The sequence below is a fragment of the Anneissia japonica genome, unplaced genomic scaffold (assembly GCF_011630105.1).
Source record: "Anneissia japonica isolate Jap-2015-1 unplaced genomic scaffold, ASM1163010v1 scaffold287712_len2945570_cov188, whole genome shotgun sequence".
NCBI classification, from domain to species: domain Eukaryota; kingdom Metazoa; phylum Echinodermata; class Crinoidea; order Comatulida; family Comatulidae; genus Anneissia; species Anneissia japonica.
This window is the reverse complement of record NW_022704401.1, coordinates 144595-159981: the sequence shown is the minus strand read 5'-3', so window position 1 is coordinate 159981 and position 15387 is coordinate 144595. Positions and strand designations below refer to the sequence as shown.

The following is a 15387-nucleotide window of genomic DNA, read 5'->3' as shown; positions in this document are numbered from 1 at the left end:
TCTCTTATACACATCTTGAAGATTCCACGTTTTGCTTCGATAAATAAAATATAGAAAGACAGCAATAAAAAACAGCTATGAGTTGTAAACATACTAGAAGCAATATAATTTATTATATCACAAATATTTCAAACACTCCTGTGTTCTCAGTGTGACAACTGACAAAAATACAAAGTAAAGCAAGTATCAGGAAATGGTATTGGTTACAAATTAAAATACCAATAGAACCTAATTAAAGGCGGCATATAAAGATTTAATATGCCGCCTTTAATTAGGTTCTCTTGTTATTTTAATTTGTAACCAATACCATTTCCTTAAATAATAATAATAATTTATTGGGAAACTATACACTTTTGAAACAGTGGCACACTTCGCATAAAGGTGCGTAAAAAAAAATAATACTTCAAACAGAATATAATACACTAAAGAAAACAAAGTATAATACTCTTATTTATTTTTTTGGCAAGGTCTCCACTGCCTTTTTAGTTTATGTATAATAAAAAATATGGGCATAATATTTTGCAAGCGTTTGTTTGTTCCGCTCGAACTGGCATTCGCTCGAGCTCAACTAACACCGCACACCGCGCTCGAAGTGGCTTATGAAATCGTCTGTCCTTATCTCTACTGAAAATTGTATATTTAGAAACTTATTTTGTATATTGTTAATTATCTGTGATATATATTATTAATATAAATATTATTTTTATTTTATAAATATTAAAAGTTAACTTTAAGATAACAGGGTTAAATATTTAATATTAGCATTTGTTTTGTATAAATTTATACTTCGTACGTGACAACCAATTTGTTGCTATAACAAAGTTGTATTGTATTGTTGTAAACTATAAACCATGACTTCTTGGTTGGAGCAATTTTCGAGAGTGTAATATCATATCCAATATTACTAAGGTAGTGGATATTAGTAGATGACATTTTATTTGTGATCATATTTTTTGTTACGACAAGTGTTGGTAAGTGAAATATTCTGTAGGCCCAAGCTCCCGACACCGACTCGGCGACACCGTGTCAGCGTTTGGCTGGTTGTGGTGGTTACCGTCTCGGCCCCGGCGCGTACAATCAGGCTTAACTACGCCTGTCTTCATGATGACGACAGGGTTTTCTATTGTTGTTGGTGCTATGCCATGCCCCATTGTCATGTATTTGTTAATATGATACAGGCCTGGCTATTACTACTATTTTAGAAATGTAAACTTAACAAACGTAACCACGTTAGGCTCTTTTTTCCTGCATCTTTTTTGGCATGGAAACATTGCTAACTAGCGTAGAACTTTAAAATTAGCAAGAACCACCCACTATCATCACTTCAGCTTCAGTGACATTGTTGAAGTTGATTAATTTTCCAAAAAACGTTAGCCTAATTTAGGCATATAGTGTTTATTAAATTATTTCATCATCATGAATAAGGTGGGTAGAGCACGTAAAGTCGAAAAGAAACAGAGTCAGAGTGTGACTGAAGAAACAAAATCTGAAGAAGAATTTCAAATTGAAGATGATAGGGATTCCTTAGCAGACACACCTCTTCCTTGTATCAGCATTATTGATGAGGTATCAGCTATTTTAATATCATAATTATTCTTCACATTTTGCATACAGGAAACAACACAATATTTTTTAAAGTACTCTAGATGCTTTCTTTCTAATTTTGATGTTTTAATTTTTGTTTTTTCAATATATAAGGGCACATAGAAAAATTTATTTAAAAAAAGTAATGAGGGCAGGCATTTAAAAAAAAATCAGAACAATAGAATATTCCTTTTTTTATTTATGGGGGAGGGACTGTTTTTATTTGACAAGATTATTGTAAATATTGTATAAAAACTGGTTTAATTTTATTGTTTTTTTTAAAGAAAATGTATTTCCAGTCACAAAGTTACATTGTTTTTTTTGTGCTGTTAAAATAAATAATGTGGCAAAAAAAAAAAAATTTTGTTATTCCCGCATCAATATTTTTTCAAATTTTTGACTCGAGTGGGAGTGATATTCTAACAATTTTTCTTTGTGCTCTAATATATGAAATTTAAAATGTGATTAATTATCACTTCTTGAAACTACTGTTTTTATCTCTCTTGTTCAACCTCACATTTTAATAATATTTATGTTTTTTCCCCCCAAAGGTTAATTCAGTTTTGAGTAGTGATATTTCTGGATACAGGATGAATAAGCGAAGTAAAGTGCGTGTGTATGTCCGCACCAGACCAACAGACAACTTTGCTCATGACATGATTGAGCTCAGTAGTGATGAAAAGGTACAATTCATAGGAATTGGCATTGAGTTTTGAAACATTTATGTGGAAGGTTAATATTATTCACAAAGTGTAAAATTATCCACCCTTGGCTTGATGTCAAAATACAAAATATGAAATAAATAAAAACAAAATTAAATGCAGTCAAACCATGGAGGAATTAGTTTGGTCTAACCAATCAAGTTTTGTAAGGCATTAGTAAAATATAAGGAATTACAAAAGGTACTATTTATTGGAATTGCTTCGTGTTCTGAAATTTTTATTTGAATGGTGAATATTCTCAGGAGTAAAATTATCCACCACTGTTTTGATAGCAAAATATCAATATAAAACACATAAAAACAAAATTAAATGCAACCAAACCAATAAAATTTTGTAAGGAATTACAAAAATAAATTAAGGAATTACAAAAGATACTATTTATTGGAATTGGCATTGTGTTCTGAAATTTTTATTTGGATAGTGAATATTCATCTGCCGATTAAAATTATCCACTACTGTTTTGATTCCAAAATATAAATATGGAATAAATCAAAACAAAATTAAATGCCATCAAACAAATCAAATTTTATATAGATTTACTAAAATAAATTAAGAAATTAGCATCTGTTTAAATCAGAAAAATTGTAAAAGAGATTATCACCGATAATTTTCATAATTAGAATCCATTTTTTTTTTTTTCAATTTTTAATATAACCATTGTCTAGTCATTTGGCATGAGGAAAAGTTTTCTGTTGCACTGAAACGTTTAAACAAAAGTATATTTCTTATATTGTTGCAGGCCGTAGTTATTCATGCTAAACGTGATTCGAACCAAGGAGTTGTTAACAATCAAGTAATGGATTGGTCTTTCAAGTTAGATGGTATCCTTCACAATGCCTCACAAGAACAGGTGTATGATACTGTTGGTAATGAAATGGTCACAAACCTCCTGAATGGTTACAATGGTAAGCAGACAGACAAATACTGTACATTTAATGCCATAACATCCTACCAGGTAGTCATTTATACTCCTAGGTAGTGAGAGGCATCTGGAGGTCGGTGTACCCTCTGATTCTGAAACTCTTCTAACGGTGCGTTCGGGTGAGTTTTTTGTGGCGTCTAAGACGTGATAACTCCGGAAACAGCCATTTCCAGTTCTGGATAATACAGGTGTAAAACGCGGACTGCCTGCTGATATCCGCTGATAAGCCAACGCTGCAAATTACAGTGTTTAAAAGGAGCAAAAACAGCATGCGTTAGCAGCAGGGAGCATTTTTTATCACTTTTCCCTTTTCGATTGCTCTTATAATTGTTTAAGCATGCACCAGAAGTAAAGTCTCGTTTTAATTTTCCTGGTTCATGCTTATTTAACAGTTTAATTATTTCAAAGGAGGGCTAGCCTAGAATGCAGATTGTTACCTTATTACATTCGTTTGGCAATGGTAGTAATTTGCAGTTTTTAAATTTTCAAATGAATGAAAGTTTATTCATGGTTTATATGCCCAAAATGCACATCTGCAATTTATTGGGAGTTTAGCAATGTAAGCTCATTATTTTGTAGTCATTTCATCTTGATTTTGAGACAACATTATGCTGTACCAATTAAAGCGTGGGGTGATGCAAGGGTCCATTCGGTGATCTCGAATTGGAGGGCGAACTGTATGTGCCTTGGACACAAGCAAATCACACAGTGAGAAGTTTGAACAACCCACTTAAAGGTTAACAACCCAAACTTTAAACCATTGTGCCAAATTCTCCCACATTTTAAATATGATATTAAATTACACAATAGAACTAATCATAGTAGTAGTTATTCAGAAGGTCTGTATAGTTCATTCTGATATTACTGTATTTTTGATGAACTAGTTTACATCTATTGTTCTATGCTTTTGTAACTTTGTTGGTCTAAATTTATCCTAGTTAAGTTTGTCTGTCAACAACTTGGGATTATTGATCCATCTTAAAGTAATCAATTGCAAGTCTTGTTATTACTATACAATTATTTACTTTAATATGAGCAATTTGAGTAATACGCAACAAACAATAGCTATGTTGACAACTACTTCCAGTCCATTGCTTGTACAATATTCTTGCAGTGTTGAAAATATTGATGTCTGATATATCTACTTATTTCAGTGGAAGGATTATGTGGCGAAGATAAGCCAAACTAGTCACACCTTGAAAAAAATTTATCTTAAGTTACTAATACAGTGTTAAGCAATAAAATAAAATATATAAAATTGTAAAAATAATCATTTAAATATGACATTTCATTATGAAGTTACAAGAGTTTAAACCTACAGCTGAAATCAGCCCTCAAATTTCATGATTTTTAACTTTTTCTCAGACCATCACCAAATCATTAAAAAATTTTGTTTTAATGTCGAAAATAACAACATAGTGTGATGTATAGATATAATTATAAAGGTTAGTTTAGTGCAATAAAATAAATGACATTCCAACATGGTCATTATCTCCAAAATAGGATTTGCAAGAATGACTAGTTTATGATCATATGACATATGATCTTAAGTTTTATGCTGTATTATGCTTATTTTTAGAAACCTGATCTTTAATTTACAAAGGGAAACTAGCCAATTTTCAATTTATCTGCATATCACACTCATAAATTTAACAACATCACTCATGATTTGGTAATTCCCTTCACCTGAATTGATAAAAAAAAAAAATACATACTATTGATTCACTCATCGCAATATTTAATTTCATAAATAGGTACACTGCTTTGTTATGGACAAACTGGTGCTGGAAAGACGTTTACAATGACAGGTGCCACAGAGAACTTCAGACACAGGGGTCTGATACCAAGAGCACTTGCACAGGTTAGAAGACAAATATTTTTATATCACATACCCTGCCAGGGACGCGAGTTCACGTCCGACAGGGTTCACTCAGGCTGCCAAGAAGGACGCGAGTTAATGTTCACACCTGTCTAAACGTACCACTATTGTATTGCACATGAAATCACTGGTAGTAGTCACCAAAATGTGAACTCTCTCCCTTGAGGTTCAGGGAAGAAGCCAGAAGTAATGATCTAAAAATATATACCATGTGTTTGTTTGTCTTTCATTACAGTTGATGGGAATGCTTTTTGTTTAATGGTGGTGTCCTTTACACCTTGGTGTATGAGATGAAACTGGAGAAAAAGGCTTGGCATTCAACATGTTTAATACCTGAATAAACTTATATCATAGTGGTTACATGCATTTTTTTTTCCTGCATTAAAAAAAACAAACCAATAGAATCTTAGTTCCAGTGTTTTTTGTGGAGCCGTGGCCTAGTAAAAAAAGCCAATGGGCTAGTGAAATGTGCAGCAAACTAGCCCAGTGGGCTAGTCACCAAAAGAAGTTAAATCGAGCCCTGTACATCAACGTACATAATACAACATTTCTGTTATTGCATATTAAAATTTTTTTTAGGTTTATCGGGAGATTGAAGAGCGTCAAGAGAATGCTGTCACAGTCCGAATATCTTACTTAGAAATCTACAACGAGATGATGTTTGATTTGCTGTCAACGTTGCCCGATGCTATGCAGTACGCCCCACAGATGACCATCTTGGAGGATGAGTTTGGTATCAACATCAAAGGCCTAACACAGCACTTGGCTCACAATGAGGAAGAGGCACTTAACCTTCTGTTTGAGGTAAACTTCAAAATTAAATATTTATAGGGCTACCAATAAAAATGTGGGTTTGTAGATGTAGTCCTGTGCCACCATCCATTAAATGTACCTTACAAAATGCCTCCACCACCGAACATTATTTGTACACAGAGTACAAACAGAAGTGGTCTGAAAAAATAAACCAATTCTCAACAACATTTTTTGAACAGTCATGTAACCCCTGAGAGCACTTTCCCTACCATACATAGCCTACATACAGCATTGCCTTAATGTATTCTTTTCAAATCTTAAGGGTGAAACGAATCGAGCAATCGCAGCACACTCATTGAATCAGATGTCTTCACGGTCTCATTGTATATTCACCATCCACGTGGAGTCTCGCTCCCGAACAGATTCTACTGCCAAGTACATGAAAAGTAAATTTAACTTAGTCGATCTTGCCGGATCGGAGAGACTCAGCAAAACAGGGGTAAGATGCTGTAATTTAGAAAATATTTGGTGGAAGTTTCATGGTTTCATGAATACTTAAAAGAAGTTGTATTCATTCCCTTATGCCTGAAAATGTAAACATCCCTTGCTCTCTATTCTCTGATTGGCTGTGAAAAGAGCACATATTATATGATTTTGTATCTATTCTTGCTCACGCTGATTGATTTTATCGATAACCCAAGTTCTTCTGTCTTTCAATAGTCAGCCGGTAAGACACAGCAAGAGGCTATGTACATCAACAAGTCATTATCATTCCTGGAGCAGACAATCATAGCATTGACAGACAAGAGAAGGGAGCATATTCCGTACCGACAGACAAAATTAACACACGCCCTGAAAGACTCTATAGGTAAATATCATGACAATTGATTGCTTACCAAATACGTATCAATATAACATCTGTAACAATAAATATTGTGGAGTTATATCATGGTGTTTTTTCAAAAAATTTAAAGACAGAAAGGTCAATATTTTAAACACAGTATTTTAATTTACTTCAGGTGGAAACTGTAACACCATAATGATCGCAAATATATGGGCCGAAATGCTTCAGATTGAAGAGACTGTGTCCACACTACGTTTCGCCACTAGGATGATGTGTGTTGCAAATGAGCCAGCAGTTAACGAGTTCTATGATCCGGTTCTGCTTGTTAAGAAGCTTGAGAAGGAGATTAAACACTTGAAGCATGAACTAGCAATGCATGACACATTGGTAAGAGTGCCACTTACACAATATTAGAAAGAACTGTAGATAAATTCTACAAGCATATTATTTCATTTCATTATTAGTAATACTAATTCAGGTATGCCTATGTATTAAGGAAAATAAATCTTGACAGAAGCATTTATGATGGTTATAATGGTAACTTAGATAATGATTATTAAATAATTGACCATTGCTTTACTGCAGTTTAATTACTAGCTGGCTAATAAGTTTTAGGCTGCTTGGAGGAGGATGTAATCAATCGATAAGCTATCAATAAGGTCTTCTTCATAGTAAAGAAGTGAATAAAATAGAACATTATGTTCATTATATTGCAGCTGATAATCATTGCGCTTGTTCATACTTACGATATAGACGATAAAGGTTACAGCTAATGCAATTAAATGTGTGCCCCGAATCGGGATTTTTTGAAAAGACCTGTAAATCCAACATGCCAAACTAAGTGATAAAAGCGCCTGCGGGCATCCATCGCACAATAAATCTTCTTCAGTGTGTCAAACTTGTGTGTATTAGACAATAACTTTGTCAAGTATGAACGCCTAGAAAATCTACACCTCGGGCTACTAGGAAACACGTGTAGGATTATTGCTGAAAAAAACGAAGTATGAACACAGCCATTGTAAGTTGATCATCATCATCATAACCATCACCATCATCATCATTATTAAATGTCTTTGAACCCAATGATCATATAAAGAAGATCCTGCTTGGCTGCCTTTTCGTTACTACAGTACATCACAATTTCTAACCCATTATTCCTTTTTATAGGCAAACAGAGGCCAGGTGACCTACGAACCCCTGTCAGACTCACAGCAACTTGAAATCAAGAACCAAGTACGGCGTTACTTAGAAGGCTCCCTTGACGAAATTGATGTTATCAACATGAGGCAGATTCACAGCGTATTCTTAGCTTTCAGGAGCTTGGTGAACCAGATGGAGTCTGAAGTAGAAGGAAGACTCCGAATGAAGTATACTCTTATTGACAAGACGGATCCAAACTCCATTGCTGCCGCCCAAAAGGTTAGTTTTGTTTCAGCTTATTTTAGGTTTTGGTGATGGTGTACATTTTTCATTTCATATATTATTTCTTTTTCTATAATTGAAAGTACAATAACAACAACAATAAAGGTACTTTGGGGGTGAATGATTTGCTATTATTAAATGCGACATTAAAATTGTACATGGTATTTATGGAATGCTGCAGTGCTAAGCTAAAGACGAAAAAAGGATGATTGATATACGTCTACTTACCAGATACTCTAAAACATTATATTTTATCATTTTCTTTAGGCTGGTGTTGTGTTCGATGAGGAAGGTAATGCAACTTATGTTGGTGAAACAGATAGTCAGAATTTTGGCATTGGCGTTGCTCCTGCCTCTTTAAAGCCTACGCACTCAGCAGTCGTTTCAGCCACAAAGAGAGCAAGAAGCAAGAAAGGGAAAGAAAGGGCTAGGTTAGTATTGATTATTATATTATTTTATAAAAATAATTACATTTTCAGGTTTTTGCATTTTTATAAAAGAAAGATATATTGAAGAATATTTCTGTAAAATATCAATCACTAATTCTAGCTTTAAAGTATATTAAAATTATTTTTTAAGCTATAAGCCTTAGTAATAAACTATTGATTTTGGAATCTTTGGAACTGTTTTCTCAAAACCTACATGGCTGATATCTAGTGAATTAAATATTCAATACGAAGAATTCATGCAGAAGCTAAAAATATCAAAAACACAAATTTGAATTTAACTGTATCATATCGAAACTGCATAATAAAGATCATGTTAACATCACATTAATTATTCACTTGATATTTCACCATAATTACCCATTGTAATGTCAACAAACACAATGGCCACTTGTCACTAGATGTTTACTATCAGTGCACAGAAATATGAGATTCATTAGTTTTACCATATCTATTGATTATAGACAGGTATATATCATTGAATTATACCTGTCTATGATCATGCTATGTACATTATTCTAAGTACATCAATTCAGACGTTATAACACAAATATAAATACAAACTGCATAAAGATACTGTACATATCAATATTAGTGTTGTATGCCATAAGGACAGCATAGTATAGTTACTTCAATTAGGATTCACAACAATATTAATAAGCCTAAGTTCCCCTTTAATAATTTCAAAGCATGTAGGTTACTTACATATCATGGAAAACCAGATACTATAAATAAGGTACAGTAATAGAATTGGCTCCAAAATCTAATCTCCGTAAGGGACATGATGCCACATGGAATGCAAATTAGCATTATGTAATAGCAGCACACAGGTGTATCAATACATTATGCTAACAAAGTTACAACAACAATAGATATAATTATCGATCAGAAGTACGTAACTTTCCAATCCATGACATTACTTTAATGTTTGCAGTGAAGTAAAAGCAATTTGGCACAATGGAATTTGGTTTCCCTAACCTCAAAGTCGTGTTTCAATCCCATTCTGTGCATGTCGCTTGTACTGAATTTAATTTATTTTCTTTAAATTGTGCCTTATATATCAGTAGTGACAATGTCTTCTCCAAACTTGTTAGTCCTCAGCCTGGGAAAGGTGCAAGTCCAGCACCCAGTACCCAGCAGACAGAGCGCTCTACACCTCCAAGGATACCCGTTGACACACGTGACTCAAACACAAGAGTGGAGTCTGGTTCAGCTAACGGTTCCATACGTCCAGGGTCTGATTCAGCTCAGCAACAACCTAGGCCTAGCACGCCACCACTACGGATTGTGGCTTTTGAAGACTTCAAGCAGGAGAAAGGCATTGAGATCAATAGGATACTTGTAGAAAATAAAGGTGAATATATGATACATTCAACTGACTTTCTTTACGTATATACCACATCGACAGTCAGCCAACAAATTTGCTCACTTTCTGTTTGAGCCCCAAAGTAATGCCAATCCGAGTGGATTGGCGTTGAAAACGATGCAACATCAAGCCACAGGGTCATGGAAAGCTCCTGCTGTCGATGCTGATGAAGTGTGTAAAGATTTTTGTTATTAGCGATTATTAATGTACTAAATATATATAAAGAAATAATTAAGGTGGTGCTGTTTAGTTTTAAAATACAGGAATATGCATGTAGTAGACAGGTGTTAACTAATATAACTACTAATAAGCTTGATTAAAAATAACCATTTAAATTTTCTATTTTTGTTCAGAAATTCTTGCTAACAAGAAGAAGGAGTGTCGTGAGCTGGCGAAGGTAATTAATCTGACAAAGCAAGAAATTGACAACACAAGAATGACAATTGAGAAAATGAAAACAGACAGAATGGAGCAGGGTAAGTATTATGTTAAGCCCTGCCTAGACATGTGACATGCCTAAATATGGTCATAATGATATTGCATCATGACCATAAATACATTACTTGATGACCTATATTATAGGCTCATCAAGGGCATACAACAGTTTTTTTGTCAAAGAAAATTTCATAGTGAGGACAGAGCCTAATATGTTTACTCAGTATCAAATTTTACGTAACAAATTTGCGTGATTCGCCCATATACGTGTATGATGATATTATATCACACCCATATATGGGCATTATTTTGTCATATCAGACCCATATATAGAGACACCACTGTTATTTGCCATATAAGTCTGGACAATAGGGACAGAGCTTTAGGACTGTTAAACTCCATGTACTGTAATGATAATATTTCTGTTGTAATTATGCAAAACATTTTATATTTAGGAGCGGATTTGGCAGGCTCGGCCGCTGCACCCCCCCCCCCCTCCTTTTTTTTGGCCCCTCTTTCAAGTATCTCTGGATCCGCCCCTGATATTCATCATTTCTCCCATATTTTTTCAGTAGAAAATATACACAAAAACAAAATAAATACAAAATGGATATAGTTTTATCATATAATTTTTTTTTTGTAATCTTACAAATATAGTACAGTATTGTTAATTAACCTCAGTGTTTAATGTGCACCTTGAGTAATACCATTTTCATAGCACCACTGCATCCATTGACTTTTGTTTTTACCACAGGTGAATTTATGAGTGAAAAAGGAGAGACAGTAATCAGTGAAGAAGAGTTCCAGTTAATTAAAAAGTTAAAAGAACTGAAATCATCTTATCGCAGTGACTATGAAGAATTACGCAACATAAAATCCGAAGTACAATATTGTCAGAAGTTGGTAGATCAATGCCGACAACGATTGATATCAGGTAGTCATAATGTTTTATTTATTTTAAATCATATTTTCAAATTATAGTATTTTTTTTTAGCTTTTATCATGTAAAATGTTCAATAGTAATTTACTGTATCTATTTGACAATCACATTATTATTGGTTGTGATTATACACATTTCACACGATAAATATTGAAAAAACCTATAAAAAAAAATAGATTGTGTACACAAGCCTTTGTGAGACAAAATGTGTTTGTTGAGCTGTATTGATTGGTTAGTTAAGTTTGATTGACACTTCTGAAAGGTTGAGTGTATAAACTTTAATTCCTATTTTTTATGATTATCAACTCAAAATATCAAGACAGTGAAATCCTCTTCAGTTATGTTCATTAATTACTAATTTATTGTATCATAAAATCTGTGAAATGTATATATAATATTTAAATATCAGTGAAATATTAATGATTATTTTTCATGTTTTTTCCTGGTAGAATTTGATAACTGGTACACTGAATGCTTTTTGTCAAGTGGCGAAGAGGTGACATCCAGTAAGCAAGCAGGATTTGGCATCAGACCCGGTACTCAATACAACAATGTGGTTAGTAGTCTTTTTCAGCATGTAATGTGTATAGTAGTTAGATTTTTATATTGCACTTCATATCAAAATCTCAAAGTGTTTGAGGTGTGTGGGCAAGCTTTTACTGTAACTTCCTTCTCCCCAAAGGCTTTACTTCGTGTTTGAGGTAAATCTGTAACTCTCCTTTGTACACAACAGGGGGTGTGTGCACATGTACACCGGGGGACCCCTTACTCATTTCGAAAGTTGTATAGGATTGTGTTTAGTGTACATGAGCCAATTGTTTACACTAGGCCTATATGGTTTTTATCTGAGAAGACCACCATAGACGAGCTTTGAACCAGCACCGATAACTAAATATATCATTTATTATATGTTTTTTCTGAATATTAATGAAGCGTTACTAATACAAACATTCTATTTTTAGCCCGAAGATGAAGGTGAGAAGTTTGACAGACTACAAAAAGAGTTGTTAATGGAAAATCCTGACTCCGCAGCCTACTACAATGCGCGGTTGAGAACTGTTAGGAGGGTAAGTTCAAAGAATTCGAATTCTTCATAAAAGCTAAGCATGTAAACTCACAACATATAAACTTTAACATATTTATTGTTCAAGAAATTCATTCTTAAATTCAAAAACCTTATGAACTGAGCAACTTTTATATACACTTTCCTTTAATTTCATTGGATATGTATATCTCAGCCACTCATAGAACTTGTTCACTAGGTTTACATTAAAACAAACATAGAAGTTTTAAGACAGACATAACATTTATTGTATTCATCTGCACTACCAGATCTTAGTAAATACCTGCCACATACCTTTTTCCAAAATTCTTATTGGTCAGAATAGAATAGAGGAAATAGTTAGCAGTGCTTTCGACCATTGGTAAACTTGTCTGTTAGCAAGATTACTCAAAAACTAATGAATTGATTATCATAAAATTTAGTGGAATGGTACATAATAATCAAAGAAATACACCATTAAATTTTCAGAGTAAAAGGTCAAAGGAGGACGAAGTCAGGGTCACATGAATTCAATTTTTTACCCTTAAGCATAAAAGAAAAAAATGGAATTGTCCCACATTTTCAGGCAGCACTTAAAAATACAATGTGCCTGAATACGACGGGCAATTCTATTATTTTCTTGAGGGTATTCTGCAGCACTAAAGAGAATAATGTTCCTGTATACGACTGGCGATTCCATTATTTTATTGAGGGTATCCTGCAGTTTTGCCTATTATACATAGCTAACGTATTGTTGGTACTGTATTCATACACAGGGCAGAGATATGCACTCTATGGAGTGACTGCTCTGGTTTCATGACACGAGGTCCTGATCCATATCTTCAGATTGTAGTGTTATGTTTATTATACTTACAAATAAAATTTAGAAAATATTTTAAAGATTAATGTTTGTTTTTATTGTTTACAGCACACCCTCGAGGAGGCAATGAATCAGACGCAGCCAAAGCACCGCTCAAAACCATTGGGGGCACCAACACGAACAGTGCGTAACACACCGCCAAACAAGATAACCATGGTGCAGAATTGATCAACCATATGCAGATTTTTTTTGTCTTTGTCAATTCAAATAGAATTGAAATCATATATTTCTTCTTAGCTGGGATATTTTATCTAAAGTATAAATTATAAATTAGTAATCTTGCAATAATTATGTTACTATTAAATCATGTTGGGGAAACTCATTGAAGGGGTATTGTTATTTTTTCAACAATTTAAGGTAGTGAAGGCCAACTATTTTGTTATTCCTCTGTCAAATCTGCATCATAATCCAGTCTTTAAGCTCTGGTTTTCGTAAAACCACTACACACTGTTGACGACTGCTTTCAACAATGCTGATTGGTCAGTTGAATCAAGGAGCCTTCCTATTTGTGTCGGAACCTTTCTGCTAAGCCCCGTCCCGTGGACATCAGGGAGCTTTCGATTTCACGACAATTTGACGCTAGAACGGATTTACTCATGCGTGAGCGTCTTGCGTTCTCTGCACATTGTAGATTTGGTCAAATTCCATCCTAGAATCTACACGACGAGAAACGTTCTTGTATGCGTAGATGAATTATTAGTGGCGTCATTACGTTTTACTTTCTACTGCGTCATGCAATTGAAAGCTTACTATTGTTGCCATGGTCCCACAAAATGACAGCGTAAAAGCATACGCACACATGTGCGTTTGTGGAACACGTGTTTGTAGGACACATATTCCTAGGCCTGTTCTGAATGGTCAGTTGTTATTTCAGTACAGCAGCTAAGGGTCACCATTGTGGTGAATAAGTTTAACAGTTTTAATGTATTTTAATTTTTGGTAAAGGGTCTGTTGCCTGGATATATTTAAAATTAAGATGAAATATAGTTTCACTCTACAGAAATATCCGAGAGAAGTTTTGATTGTTTCTTCATTCTTGATCAAAATCTTCTTCTGTTGCTGTTGAGTGTATCAATGTGTTCCATATGAATGCTTTAAAAAGTAGTGTTTACTTCAGATAGAAATTGTGGAATTAAGCATTAAATTTATATTATTAAAATGCAAGTGTATGGCTTCCCAATGGATAAAACTCAGGCATAGATCTCTGGAATAAAAGGTGTTTTTAAATTCAAATATGGTTAAACTTGCCTAAGTTTAAAAAAATTTCCAAGTCGATGCCAAATTGTTTTCCATTAATTAATTATCTGTACGACAAACTTTATGTAAGATGAACAGTTTTTCAATGCCATTTTGGATTCGACTTAGGCAAGTTCAACTATAATTAGAATTGATAAATAGAAATGTAATTATTTTTTTATGCTCCAAAAATCAATTATTATTCTTACAATCTACATTTTTTGACATCTTCCATATATGGGCACAGGGATCCCAAGTTGGAAGAAACCACTTCTTAGAGGTCTGTTTAAATGAGCATCTCATTTTATTTTGTGATACCATCAGCACTGATGTCTGGGAGAGATAATATACTGTAGTAAAAACATGCAAATATCGTGAGGGAGATTGTTTTTCTTCAGGAGATTCTTCTTGCTTGTGGGAGTGCGGGAGACCAGCCTAATTTCTGGGAGACTCCTGCGACTTAAGGGAGACTTGCGACTCCCATGATACAATGTTTGTGGGCAGGTTGTAATAGGCTGCGGTGACATGACAGTAAAACAGATGAGCAGGATGTGCTGGAGTTGATCTCCTTTAAATGTTACCATGAATATGTGTGAAGTTCATAGTCTCTTTTAAATAGTAGGTGAATAGCAGGTGAATCGTAAAACCTTACATTACCTAATTTCTGGACCACAAAAAAAAAGGAATACCTACATAGCTGTTACATATCATCTGATGTTTTGTATAGAGAAATTAAGTCAAGTTTGTGTTTGTAAATAATTGTAAAGTGAATCTTTTGTAAATGTTTATTCCTTTATCAAGAACTTCCTTAAGTGTCTTCTTCATATTGTTCTTTTGTAAAAAACCCAAAGATGTCAAATATGGTGTTTGAGATGTTTGCAAAAACAATAAAATAATTGGAAAGAAACAAATGTAC

At 33.8% G+C, this 15387-nt stretch overlaps 1 protein-coding gene across 2 annotated transcripts; it reads left to right on the top strand.

Annotated features, from left to right (window-relative positions):
- Nucleotides 1–806: 806 nt before the first annotated feature.
- On the top strand, nt 807–15378 carry LOC117104709 (kinesin-like protein KIF9). Of its 2 annotated transcripts, XM_033245589.1 has the most exons (17): nt 807–971; nt 1426–1566; nt 2136–2267; nt 3046–3211; nt 4983–5089; nt 5687–5911; nt 6183–6359; nt 6581–6728; nt 6880–7091; nt 7872–8123; nt 8394–8557; nt 9667–9926; nt 10292–10414; nt 11128–11307; nt 11763–11869; nt 12276–12380; nt 13284–13403. In XM_033245589.1, the coding sequence occupies exons 3-17, from the start codon at nt 2175–2177 to the stop codon at nt 13401–13403; spliced, it is 2439 nt and encodes an 812-aa protein (XP_033101480.1). In that variant the 5' UTR covers nt 807–971; nt 1426–1566; nt 2136–2174. The 2 variants fall into 2 exon arrangements, with proteins under 2 accessions (XP_033101480.1, XP_033101481.1); XM_033245590.1 differs by lacking the exon at nt 1426–1566 and having other exon boundaries at nt 13284–15378.
- The last annotated feature ends 9 nt before the right edge of the window (nt 15379–15387 follow it).